The sequence below is a fragment of the Thermobia domestica genome, chromosome 2, assembly GCF_964235325.1.
Source record: "Thermobia domestica chromosome 2, izTheDome1.hap1.1, whole genome shotgun sequence".
In the NCBI taxonomy this organism is placed as follows: domain Eukaryota; kingdom Metazoa; phylum Arthropoda; class Insecta; order Zygentoma; family Lepismatidae; genus Thermobia; species Thermobia domestica.
Genome location: NC_137455.1, coordinates 330,241,450 through 330,255,651, shown reverse-complemented (window position 1 = coordinate 330,255,651; position 14,202 = coordinate 330,241,450). Strand labels below are relative to the sequence as shown.

At 36.6% G+C, this 14,202-nt stretch overlaps 1 protein-coding gene across 2 annotated transcripts in view; it reads right to left on the bottom strand.

Annotated features, from left to right (window-relative positions):
* Vps13 (vacuolar protein sorting 13C) overlaps positions 1 to 14,202 on the bottom strand; it is a 426,449-nt gene that overhangs the window by 397,966 nt on the left and 14,281 nt on the right. For both annotated transcript variants that reach the window (XM_081749100.1, XM_081749101.1), the window contains exon 2: positions 2,292 to 2,378. In XM_081749100.1, the coding sequence (XP_081605226.1) occupies positions 2,292 to 2,378 (87 nt within the window). The remainder of the gene's footprint in view (positions 1 to 2,291; positions 2,379 to 14,202) is intronic.

Genomic DNA, 14,202 nt, shown 5'->3' with positions numbered 1-14,202 from the left:
CTTAAAACGGTTATGTAGTACAACGAACACACGAAATTCGACTTCGCTTTATAGATCAATTAAAATGCAACAGTAAAGAAGTGGCCACAGTCGCTCATTTAACTGCTAGCAACATCTAAAAAAGTCCTTGTTATCTGTCAAAACTAAACGTGAGGAAACCCACACATTTCTTCTTCAAACCTACAATAGTGTGTAGACATTTGTACTTCCCTCCTGTTTTTTAAAGCGCAGGTCGTTTCTGAACAAGTTAGCTGTACGAAATGAATACGACTTTTTGCCAAAATATGCAACGCAAGCATTAATGGCTTCCTAAAAGGGATGTGTCTGTGCTAATAATCGGACTTCACACTTGACTTTATTGTTTGGCTGATATTATGCAAAACGTAATACATTATGTGTGTTATCTGTCATTAAATCAAATCTTAATGTTAAGATCTTACATCAAGGGCTGTCTTTATGATGTCTCGCAGGAAAAAGAACTACAACTCCGTTGACAGTTCCGGGGTTATATATCACAAAAACAATGGGAAACTATGTATGACAGGAAAAATGGAAATCATAGGTGTTAAATTCTACAAACAACAAAGCAAAGGTACCAACAACATTAACGACAAACTCCTGTTAAGTAAATACTCGATGGCAGAACTTTGTCTTTCTGAGATGAGCTTTTGTAAGTCAAAAATTTTCTGCAGGAACTCTGCAGAAGAAACACTTCTGATGGTTAAAAATACGCTTTACAAGACGTAAAAAACAGTTCAAACTATATTTATGCGAGTCTTTCGTGCATTAAAACATCTACACATAGCAGGCATGTTTTTATACTTTTCTGTTGGCTATCTTTTGACAATTTTTCTGCACAGGCGCGGCAAATTTTCTGCGATCACATCGCAGATCGCGGCATGTTCTGCTATGGGGAGTAAATGTCATTCCGATTACGGCCTAAACTTTCATATAGACTGCAAAAATTGCTTAGAAATATTGTTTTAAAAAGTAGCACACAAATCTCTGTTGATACAAGAATGTGGAGAATCTTAGTGCTTCAGGTTAGCTTGGAAGAATCTTGTTAGCAGGAAGTGTCACAAAAGAGTGCACATACTGATGTAGTCTACGGCTAATGTTATAAAGACTGTGGTTGTCAAGAAAAACAAGGTTAGCAAGAAACAAGATGTAGTGAAGATTCTGAGTATATGTCGTAAGAACAAAGATTAGGAAGAAAATATGAATTGGGAGAGATCCAAAGAGATTATTGTCAAAAGATTTAAGATCAAAGGTATGAATTAAAGGATGAATAAAACTTCAAGATTTATATAAGAGTGAATACATTAGTTTGACTTATACTCCTGACACCCCGCGTAGAGCCGGCTCTACAAACAATTACGACATTTGCACGTTCTTTCCTGTGAATATCTCGAGCTTTGTTGAGTTGAATCCTTTTGTAGGGTTATTTCTACACTTCAGATTTTGCTTCGGCAAACAATAGCAGAAGCGCCTTATGCTGTGCAATTGGACGGCAGTTAAGATTCCTCCTGCTTCATGTAGGCGATTTCCTCTGGGGATCAAGAGGTTATAGTGCAGTATGTTACTGGATAGTTTAAGGTAAGTACAACTTAAACCTACTGACACTAGCCAATTCCTCTTTAACATTTATAAAGTAATACTTATTTTATTAGGGTTAGGGTTCCCTGCATTAATTAGGGTTAAAAAACATCTGGGATAAATATTCATTTAACATCTTCCAAGCATACCATTAATAAGGTACAGTTTTTCTGCAGGACCACTTCACAAATCGAAAGATCTACTTTCGAATCTTTCTTTCTTAAAACGAGAGAGTCGGAACTTAATCTCAATCAAGGTTCACTGGATAAAAGTTGGAATTACATTCTATATAAAATTACTAACCATCAGTTGGTGTTTTTAACACTATAATTTTTAATACATATTTTGGAGTATTGCTTTTGCAAATTCTTATACTCACAGAAAATGTACCAATGCTGCGTGTGGCAACATTGAATAAATATGGCGACGGGATCTTGAATACACAAAACTCCTTACAAGCAAATACATTTTTTGTTCAGTGATCATCATTTTTACAAAATTTTATTCAAGTAATAGTTAAACGCTTGGATATTTTTGCGCTGTTCTAAGCTGATTAACTCAATATATGGATGAAGATTTCAAGTACTAGAATGTAGGTGGGCAATTTAGTCTACGACTTATTTCTTTAAACGTTGCAATAAGAATTTTGAAAACACTTTATATTTTAAAAATTAGAATATATTACTAAATTATACCTAGATGCCCATATACTGTCTTCACTGGAAGATCTAGATCATCTAACGCACTCTGCTTCAATATCAAATCCTGTAGTACTACGTCGCCTAGAAAGAAAAGAAAATAAATTAAAAGAGATAATTAAATATATGAGAAAACTAAACAATAAGGTAAGACATATTTACAAAGTAAACTAATGCAAAATACTTATAGCAATTTGGGGCAATATCTGAATAGAACTTTAACAGAAGCTCGCAATTAAAAAAACATAGATTAGTCTATCAAGGAAAACTCCAGGGAATGTTTTACCTCAAGATATATATATATATATAAAATCAAGTAGTAAAGTGAATGAAAATTTGGTTAGTACTCAAGGAAGTAATGTGGACGCCTCAAAGGAAAGTGAATTATTGGAGACAGAAATAGGTTAAGACTTCACCGGATGAGATTGATGATGAAGTATTTTTGGACGGGAAATGTTGAAGGAATATAGAGTGGTCCAAGAAATGATATTGGAGTTAGAACGGATTAAAGAGGGAAGGAAGTATTACTTCTGGATCTTACCCAAGTTATTTCAAACGTTTATTCTGCAAGTTATGTCTCAAATATAATCTCTGATATAGAAAATTATATATATGAGAAAAATGTTGGATACGTATGGATAATGGAGTTACAGAATTACAGTAAAGGTTAAAAAGCTGGGATATGAAAAAGATGAACTTAAAGGAGATAGAAATTAAGAAAAATTGATCATGTGAGGAAAAAAGGAATGGAGTAAAAAACTGAACTCAATTAATGAAGGGTTGAATAAAGAGTTTGAAATAAAGGAGCAATGTCGAAATTGCAAATTCAGAAAATTAAGGCTAGATCATATGGGACTGAATCTGATTGTTAGATTTGAAGGATCAAATGGCAAGAAAGATTACGGAAATTGTAAGCAAGGAAGATGTGGCAAAGATTAATGATCAAGGTTATGGATCTGGACGGTATTACTAGAAATTATTAGAAACAAACTAATAATTAGAATAAGTTACATGGCAAGAAAAACGATAATGTTAGTACATGATATAACAAAGAATTTGTTTAAATGTTATATAAATTTTATAATGTACTTCTTCTTTCAGGGGTTGTTCCTAGGAGGTTGTGGAATAATATTACAACTTTAATCCCGAAACCTGGAAAAGACCTAACAGAGGCCGCTAACCGGCGTTCTATAATAATTTATTTTATTTTGTTCAGGGTCTTCTCTGGGATTCTGGAGAAGAGGTTGGAATAGTAGTTTGTGTTCATGAGTCGCAAAAACGGTTTTTTGGGGAAATAGTACTTGGTTAATTATTTTATTTTGGATACATCATTAAAAGCTGCTAGAAGTAAGAATTCAGTATACGGTGTATTAGTATTCAAAAAGCATTTGACTCTGTGCTACATTAAGTTATTATTTCAACTTTGAACAACAGACAAGTTATAAATAATTATAAGAACATTATCAAAAATATGTATCACAATAATATTGCAGCGTTCAATAGAATAGAAGTAGCTATGGAAGTCAAAAGAGAGAAAATATCTTTCAGTTTAATGCCGCACGATTATACATACCCTTTAGGCTAAAAGAGATGACGATTAAGGCAAGTGAATGATGATGGAAGAACTAGGGGAATAAGAATGTGGGAGGAACGGGAGTCCCCGAGAAAACCCACGGGCACGATGTTCTCCACCATAAACTTACTTGGCCGGGAATCAAACCAGGGACTCCAAGCCAGAGGTAAGCGCTCTATCACCGTGCCTCCCTACAAGTCAAAACAGAAGTTCGTCAGGGAGTTTCCCTCAGCCTCTTACTGTTTAACACAGTAACTGATCTGACTGTACGTCAGCTTTATGACATGAAAATGGGGCATAACTTGGATAATTTTAATATTCCAATGGTTGTCTATGCTGATGATGTTTTGTTACTTGCTAATTCTCCTGCTGAACTACAAGTGCTTGATATGTTTTGTATGTTGCGGTATATAGAATTGAAAATTTATCTTAATAAATGATTAGCATTCTGGTTAGGAACTAGTGGTAAATATTGGATGGCCCGTACTGTTCAAAATTAGTACGAATAAAATTGAATTCAAAGGAACAGAAGTTGATGAGCTATTCGTATATTTTGGTTGTTCGTATACATCTCAGAAAGGTTTAGGAAATAAGGTTCATCTTTGTAATCTGGAGCAGTTATTGGAAGGACCAACAAAAGAAGCGCTTAAGCCTAAGTAGTGGAAGACTATACCTTTGTAGTCATACATACTTCCAACGTATTTTAATATTTAGATTTCAAGCCTGGTAACGCCGACTTATTATAAAACAGACGGCCGACCTGATTAGAACATATTTAAAGAAATCGCTCCATTTACATCCGTCGACAGTGAACAGCTTCTTTTATACTAAGAAACGGGATGGAGAACTAGATTTTCCAACTACGATACAACTCTTATTGCTGGCCCAAATTAAGTTCATATTTTTCTTATATTCTCAGGATAATAATTATCCATTATCATAATGATTATCCGATAATCATAACGATAACGATCACGCCCCGTAAAATTATCAATTTCAACTTTACATTAGGCATTAATTTGTTCGGCTTGGCACAGACTACACAGACAAAGGATATATCCTTTGTCTGTGACAGACTAAATTTTTTTCTAATAGATAAAGATAATTAATTATTTCAGCTTTTAAGCGTTTATTATTATTACTTGATGCTTTTTGGCGTTTTTCTTGAAGTCGGTTAACATTTTTTTTTTTTTTTTTTTTTTTTTTTTTTTTTTTTTACAGAAAGATTTCATTTTCTGCTTTTTAGTGCGTTCATGATGACAGTTATTTTTCTTTTACGTTTATTTAAATTTTTCCAGATTTTCGTTACCCCCAGTAGTTTAGTTAGATACCTAATTTAAAGATAGGACACAAACCTCCTACAAAACGGGTCGGCTTATGAAACATGTGTGACCGTATATATAGATATATATATACACATATACAGATGGTGATCAGAAAAATGAAAACACCTGTAGTTGGTAACACGTCAGATGTATGGGTTGGCACTGGTGTCGTGGTGCCTGGTTATGTGGAGTGAGTGTGACGGCAGTGGCTACTGTGTTAGGTGTGTCGCGTGGAACAGTGTCGAAGGTGATGACGGCCTACACAACACACGGGAAAACCACATCGAGGAAGCGGAACAGTGGACGGAAGAAAATCATGAGTGACAGGTCACGCCGGGTATTAAAGCGCATTGTCACGCAGAACCGTCGTGCCACTGCGGAGCAAGTGACGGAGGAACTCAATCAGCACCTCCCCCACCCTGTTTCGACAATCACAGTCCGCTGCGAATTACATGACATGAACTTACGGGGTCGTGTTGCACGGGCCAAACCGCTCATCAGGGACCATAACGTTTTCGCACGCCGCAAATGGTGCCGCGACCATGCAACTTGGACTGTTGAAGACTGGAAACGTGTGATATGGTCGGATGAGTCATCCTTCACCCTATTCCCAACCACGGGCCCTGTTTATGTGTGGAGAACGCCCAAAGAAGCTTATGATCTGCAGTGTCTCCGCCCAACTGTGAAACATGGCGGCGGCTCGGTGATGCTGTGGGCCGCCATATCATAGTTTTCATTGGGTCCTGTGATCACACTTAGCAGACGAATCACTGCCAACGATTATGTCGCAATTTTAGGAGACCACTTGCATCCTATGGTCCGGATGTTGTTCCCGGACAATGCCATCTTCCAGGATGATAATGCACCCATTCACACAACTGGCGTTGTTGCAGCGTGGTTTGAGGAACATTGGGATGAAGTTCAACACCTCCCCTGGCCCGCCCAATCCCCAGATTTCAACATAATTGAACATCTGTGGTCCGTCTTGGAAACACGACTCCGACGACGATTTCCACCTCCATCCTCTCTCACAGAACTGGCCGATGCCCTGCACGAGGAATGGTGTAAAGTTCCACTTGTTAGCATTCACGACCTCTATACCTTCATCCCACGTCTCATCAAGGCTGTTCTGAAGGCGAAAGGTGGCCCGAACACCATATTAATCTGGTAAGTTGCAATTTCGTTCAGGTGTTTCCATTTTTCTGATCACCATCTGTATACACATATATACACTATGTAATCAAAAGTATCCGGACACCCCAAAAACATACGTTTTTCATATTAGGTGCATTGTGCTGCCACCTACTGTCAGGTACTCATTATCAGCGACCTCAGTAATCATTAGACATCGTGATAAAGCAGAATGGGGCGCTCCAGGGAACTCACGGACTTCGAACGTGGTCAGGTGATTGGGTGTCACTTGTGTCAGAAGTCTGTACGCAAGATTTCCACACTCCTAAACATCCCTAGGTCCACTGCGTCTGATGTGATAGTGAAGTGTAAACGTGAAGGGACACGTAAAGCAAAAAAGCGTACAGGCCGACCTTGTCTGTTGACTGACAGAGACCGCCGACAATTGAAGAGGGTCGTAAAGTGTAATACGCACCCCTTTTGTTTTGCGTGGCACTCTCACAGCGCATGCCTACATTGATGTTTTAAGCACCTTTTTGCTTTTCACTGTTGAAGAGCAATTTGGGGATGGCGATTGCATCTTTCAACACGATCGAGCACCTCTTGATACTGCACGGCCTGTGGCGGAGTGGTTACACGACCATAACATCCCTGTAATGGACTGGCCTGCACAGAGTCCTGACTTTAATCCCATAGAACGCCTTTGGGATGTTTTGGAACGCCGACTTCGTGCCAGGCCTCACCGACCTACATCGATACCTCTCCTCAATTCAGCACTCCATGAAGAATGGGCTGCCTTTCCCCAAGAAATCTTCCAGCACCTGATTGAAAGTATGCCTGCGAGAGTGGAAGCTGTCATCAAGGCTCAGGGTGGGCCAACACCATATTGAATTCCAGCAGTACCGATGGAGGGCGCCACGAACTTGTAAGTCATTTTCAGCCACGTGTCCGAATACTTTTGATCACATAGTACACACACACACATATATATATATATATATATATATATATATATATATATATATATATATATATATATATATATATATATATATATATATATATATATGCAGGGTGTTAATGAACTATACCGACAAACTGTAAGAGGTGGTTCCTCACACCAAATTAAGACAAAAAGTTCATATGGACCTATGACGAAAAGTGAATAGTTCCAGAGCTAGGGCTGTCCAAAATCGGAAAAAAGACGAATTTCAAGAGGTCCTATTTCGAATTCCCGAAACTGTGGATGATGACCCTTAGCAGCGTAAAGGAAGCGACGCATACACAATCCAAAAGTGTATATTTCGTCAATTTTCAAGAAGTGTACAAGGCATTCCCTACAGGGTGTAATGCTCACACATGCTCTCAATAGAGTTTTCAGATATACCTTGATTTCAAGGAGGGCCCAAAGTAGGCAGGAGGTAAGCCTTCACAACTGTGCACATCCAATGCTTCAGAAAGAAGTTGGAAATGTATTTTTGTGTTCTGATAGTGTTGTAAAATTTCCGGAAATTTTGAACCTGCTGGTAAAAAACAGTTTTTTCCGCTTTCTTTCCGGAAAAATAGGGGAAAATAACGAAAATCTTTGTATCAGGTTAGTTTTACTATTAATAAAACAGTTTTTCTTTAAAAAAAGTGAAAAAGGTAAGTTGAGAACTTTCAATATTGTGAATATTTTTTTTTTTTTTTTTAAAGGAGCATTACAAAATAAAAGTGTTGTAATTATTCTTGAAAATTAATACTCTGCAATCATTTCCTTTATGTGCTGTTTTAGTCGTTTCCATCATAAAGCGTTTCTCTGTTCAACAATTAGGTCTCTTGAATGAAACTAAGTTCTTAAAGTGCTCTTGATCTGGGGAAATTTTGTTAATTTTAACCAAATTACTTTTTAAAAGAAAGAGCAGTAGGCAAATTTCACTACTACTCATGCACTAATACATATAATTACTATTATTTAATATTCAAATACAGACTTTAATGTAAACTTTATGTATCGAGGCGGACATAAGTCTATGACCAGGTAATGGCAACTGCTTTGAAACAAGTGCACAGTATGAGAATTAAATCTGTCACATCTTCAGTTTCGTGTGGAGAAGAAACAAACTTCTAAACAAAAGGTTTAAGAACAACTCAAGTTATTAATATAAACTATGTCGAAGATAATTGACTTATATCATGATAAAAGGAATACGAAAGACGTTTTCAAATGAAGAAAAGTAACATACAACTTTTCAAGTGGAGGCAAAGAAACCTAACGTAATCAAACTAAACACAAATCATTTACCGCATAGTGATCTTGGTTCAATGATCAAGGGGCTCGACCAGTAATCTGGAGTTTCTTGGATCGAATCTCCATCGGGGAAGTATGTTTCTTTCTTTAGAATGTTTGATGGCAATGACACATATTTTATTATCTTCGAATATTTGAATACTGGGATGTTTCAATATTTGAACTATCAAATCTTCAGGAATAATAATAAGAATAATAATAAACTAATAATTATTATTATTATCTCGTAGAAGATTAAAAGCTAGGAGCTAATTATCACTCAGGGCATACCATTACAAGCAGAAACGTAACATTTGGCAAGAATATTTCGGTTTTGTTTAATGTTGCCCATGAGAAGAGGAATTTCTCATTTCGTTTCTAAAACAAACAAAATAACATGAGAATTAACATTTTACATTTGAGACAGGACAAGGCTAACTCTAATTATCGTCTCGGTTTGGAAATGAAAATCGAGACGAAACGAAAAGTATCGTAAACATTTCTCGTCTTGTCTCGATTCTCGGAATAGTGTATGTCCATTCTTTAAGTAACAATTGCTCTGTAGACTGAATCTTAAAAGCTATAGGCTATTTTGCTATCTCGTATTTCAGAGCTCATTCATTGAATTATGGTCTGTGTAGATATTTTTGTAGCGAAGTATTTATAATTACCTCTGCATATCCTAAAAATTAGTTTATTAAATGCCTTACTGTTGAGTGATATTCAGTTATTTTTACTACAGTTATTTTCCTCACAACATACAGTAGAATACTTTCGACATTTGGGTAGTTGCAGAGGTGTGTCTTAATGGTACGGCACCTCTTCCCCGAAATCCCCACTTTTAAGTAAGTTTTGCCAAATTTTAGGGCAACTTTCAAACTTTTAATAGCATTATTATTATTATTATTATTACTGAAGTGTTGTGAATTTAATGGATCACCCTGTTTCACCCAGCTCCTGTCTAGTGGACATTGTGCTGCAGAAACGCCACGTGTGTAGGTTTTCTCCGGGTTCCGCTTCCTCCAACTTTCTTTATTCCATTATTTCTTTCATTCCCATCATCGTCGTCTACTGTAGCTTAGCCGGCATACCCATTACTTAATAACAAACTTCCTTATTGCTCTTGTGAGTTCAATAGCCCTACTTTCTACAGGAAATTTGCCTGAAAACATTTCGTTCAACATTTTGCTAGGTGTAGGGACGTATGCAGAGGGTATGTCCCGATGATCCTGACACTTCTCACCAATCCCGAATATTTTGTAACTTTTGCCTAACGCTAGGGGCAATTTTACAGATTCTAATACAATCTGCCCTCATACGGAATTTGTCTTCTATATTATTATTATTATTATTATTATTATTATTATTATTATTATTATTATTATTATTATTATTATTATTATTATTATTATTATTACTGAATGCTTGAGACCTGAATATTATGTTCTGTTAAAATGCAAATAAGCATACTGAAGCTAAGAAAAATGAAAAGAAATTGTTTGGATCCCCTATAAGGATGAATTGACTTGTTAAGAGATACTTTGGAAGGAAAAGAAGGAGAAAAAGGCATCAGCTCCTTGACAGTACGAAAATCGAACCTTCGGATGTCTTCACAATACTTAGTAACACCCTTTCTTTGGGTAAAAGACTTTGGATTATGTATGCATTATATTAATATTTTAACAAAATATACATAAAAACATAAAAAAAAGAATAGTTCCTATTTACAAATTTTGGTTGACAAATATATATAACGTTTTGGAAATGGCGAACGAAAACATTATTATTATTTCTAGTAAGAGTGGCAGAACTTAGAAACAATTCCACAACGAAACAATAACGTTTCAGACACATTAATGACTCATACCTTATGTATTCATGAAGTGTTTGCTAAACACGCTAAGGTTTCAGAGAGTACGAATCCAGATTGTAGACTGTGACGTCATGTTGTCAGTATTTCCCCTGTGAAGGGTCGTTTCAACTCTAACTTGTAAGAACGAGACAAATTGACTATTCTTCATGTTATTCCACGTCAGAAATATCAACATTGTAAATTGTAAAATATTTCTTAATTTTCTCGGCGGGAATCGAACCGCGGACCCCAAAATTACGAAACAAATGCTCAAGCCACTACCCTGAGACTCCTCTTTCAAGTAAGAGTCAAGAAACACGCCTGTATGTAGCAAATTACAAACGTTTACGATTCCAATATTTTATTAACGATGAAACACTGATTTCGGTCATGATAAAATACTAATGACCAGAGAACAGAAAATTTAAATTTAAAAAAAAGTTACAAACACGCAAGAACATAAAGGAGAAAGTGGTCTTAAGAGTAATTCGAATCATTAACTGGAACCTGGTGCCACAGACCACTCTTTTTTCTGATTCACCAAAAGTATCTTCGTAACTTATCTCTATTATATTCGGTTATTCTCGTTTTACAGTTATTTCCAGTAACCTTGAACGACAGGGACACGAACACAGATACATCGAGGACATTTAATATTTCAAAGGCTCTCCCACCGGGAATCGATACTGAGACCCCCCTACCAAAAAAACTGATGGGTGGGGTACTTGGTTCGTTCCGAAGGTAAGTAAGCTTGAGACGCACAATGTCGTGCTCGTGGGTATTCTCGGGACACTCTCACTTTCTCATTCCATCAATTCGTCCACCATAATTCACTTGGTTTAATCATAGTCTTCCTCAACTTAACAGACATAATCGTGGGACATTAAATGTAAAGATTACATTTTCAAGCTGTTAACCCAAACCAATCCGAACCGAAAAACAGTTGCATTTTCTATTGCTCGTTAACGTGTTTTCACAAAAAAATATATACAGAAAAAACATTGGAAATCGTAATTTCATTCAAAAGTAAAACAGCAGACTCATAATACCTTAACCTAAAACGAAACCATTACATATCGTTTGGAACTTTCCAAAATATATACGGATATTCTGGAAAGTGTCAATATAGTGTCTGTTTTCAAACAAACCTGAACCAAATTACAGTTCGTTTTCTAAAATAAACGGACACATTCTGTTTCAAGTTTAAACTGAACCCAAACCAGTTAACCGACCAGAGATGGCGTGGGTCAATGAAAACTTGACCCACGACCACTGACCCACCAAACCGTGACTCACTCTGACCCATGACTCGTCAGCCACTGTGACACACTCTGACCCAACACCCATTATGACACTTCGACCCACCACCCGCCATGAACCACTGACCCACCAAAACACATCATCAACTCTGACACATGATCCACGGCCTCTTCCCTACTTACTAAAGAGTTTACACTTGTAATAAAAGCAGGTTGTGAAAGTCTAACTAATCGGAGTTTGAATTTTTACGATCAATCGCTCAAGCACCGCTCTGTTACAATAAGGATGGATCTGATTTTTACGATATAAAATGGTAAAGTGTTTGTCATGGGTAAAATTACGATGAATTTCAATTAAATTATCATGGTCTAATTTCCTTGTTGCATTATCGATACTTTTCAGTGGAAAAACGGATGAAATTATTAATCAAGGTAAGTAGACCAATGTACAGAAGCTTACATTACAAATTTTATGTTTATTTTTCTCACAACTTTATGGGTTGATTACCCTGTGCTCTAAGTGCTCCATCTAATAAACAAGCTTCAGCAATTATAGTAGAAAGCGCGTGGTAAGCAGGATCGAATCCAGGGGGCGATCGGGGCAATTCCCCCCCCCCCTTAGAGGAAACTTTCTTATTTTATATATAAATAAAACCCATCCCAGAGTTTGGAGCTCTTAAAAGTAGCTCTAAGTAGCAGTATTACAACCTACCACCCCCGCAGAAGTCCGTCCTGGATCTGCCCCTGATGGTAAATATATATATATGCATATATGATGCGAAGCACTGTATTGTTTGTTTCTCAATATCTATCATTTTCGATTAGTTTTACAAACCAACTCACTATCAATTTACCATATATGGAAAGTGTCGCCCCTCCCTATAATGCTAGACGTTCTGTTCTTTTTCAATAAAGAGTTAATATACTGAATTTCAGCTCCGTAAATTGAACTGCTTGTGAAATACTTTTTCGCAAAAATTCGGATCCCCACTATCCCTTAGGATATTATTATAAAGAAAGCAATATGATAACATCTAAGTTTTGATTAAGGCCTAACTATATACCAAAATCCATTTCATTTGATTGGAATTTGGCCGTGATGACTAGGCGCGCATAGTTACATTCAATTTTTTATATAATACTTTATATATGACAGTGATTTAAAAATATACTTTTTTCCAGTAGTTAGCTCCTCTAAAAATTCTCAGGATGTGTGTGTCGAAAGCCAAGTAGTAGTATACGTCCTATTGCTATTATTACAATTACAAATATCAATATACAAAAAAGCCTCAAGTTCTTTTTTCACTTAGAGATACTCATCTAAGGAAGTAAACAGAAACAAATGAAAAAGGAAAATGGAGGTTTTGAAAGTAAACCGTAAACAAATTCACCAGTGTTCAGAAGCATATTTTTAAAAGAGGTTCGACCATACTCATATGATCTATATACGCAGATCAGTTTCTCGCCACATAGCATAAATATAGCAGAAATCAAATGTCTGTTACTGGCGGTCTTCGTGGCCGAGCGTACTAGCGGCATGCGCTAGTAATTATAATTGCTTTTGATATGGGTTCAAACCCGGGCCAAGGAAAGTTTTTTTTTATTTTCTATAAAAAAAATAATACTCAAAAAAGTGATTTACTTACGTTACGTGTGCAATTTTGCTATACGATTCCACTGTATAAGTAGTAGTAGTAGTAGTAGTAGTAGAAATGGGTTAGAAGACCCACAGAGCTCGTTTTGTTCCACCTTGACTGCCATGATATAAATTTAACCTCAACCGCTTCCTCAGTGTTCTTCAATCCCAACAAAGTGAAAATGTTCTTCTATTACTACCATAATACATAATACATACACCCGAAGGTTTGGATAATCGCAAACTGCAACAAAACAGAAACGTGTTTTAGTTTCCATGGCTAGCGTCGAGTGAAAAAAATATGCTGTTCAGAAGATGCTGTCCACAATGCAGTGAGCAGAGTGGGTCGGTGGGTGGTGGGTCGTAGTGGGTCACATGCTGTTGACCCACGACCTATTGATCCACTCAGAAAACTCGATCCACTTGACCCATTCTAACTCTAGTGGAACACGTATAGTACCTAGATTGTAGTTGATGTTACTATTGTCACGTGAAATCAACTGCCGTTATGTAGTTGGAATTTGGAGATAAAACCCCTATAGTCTGCTCTTCCGCCCATATATATATATATATATATATATATATATATATATAGACAACGTTTGGGGGTTGATTCCTGACACGAATATAACATAAAAAGTATAGACAACCTGGGTGCACAAATGCTTCCTTTCGAGTTAAAGGCTGCCGAAAACTTGAAAAAATGAACTTTAAACGGCCCATAGCTCCAAAACTATGGGACTCGTTTCAGGCACATTTACGGGAATGTCTCGTGAAAACCCATGAGTACGATGTTGTTCATCTCCAGCTTACTTGCCTTGGGAACGAACTTACTTAACTTCGTTTGGGAATTTAATAATTTC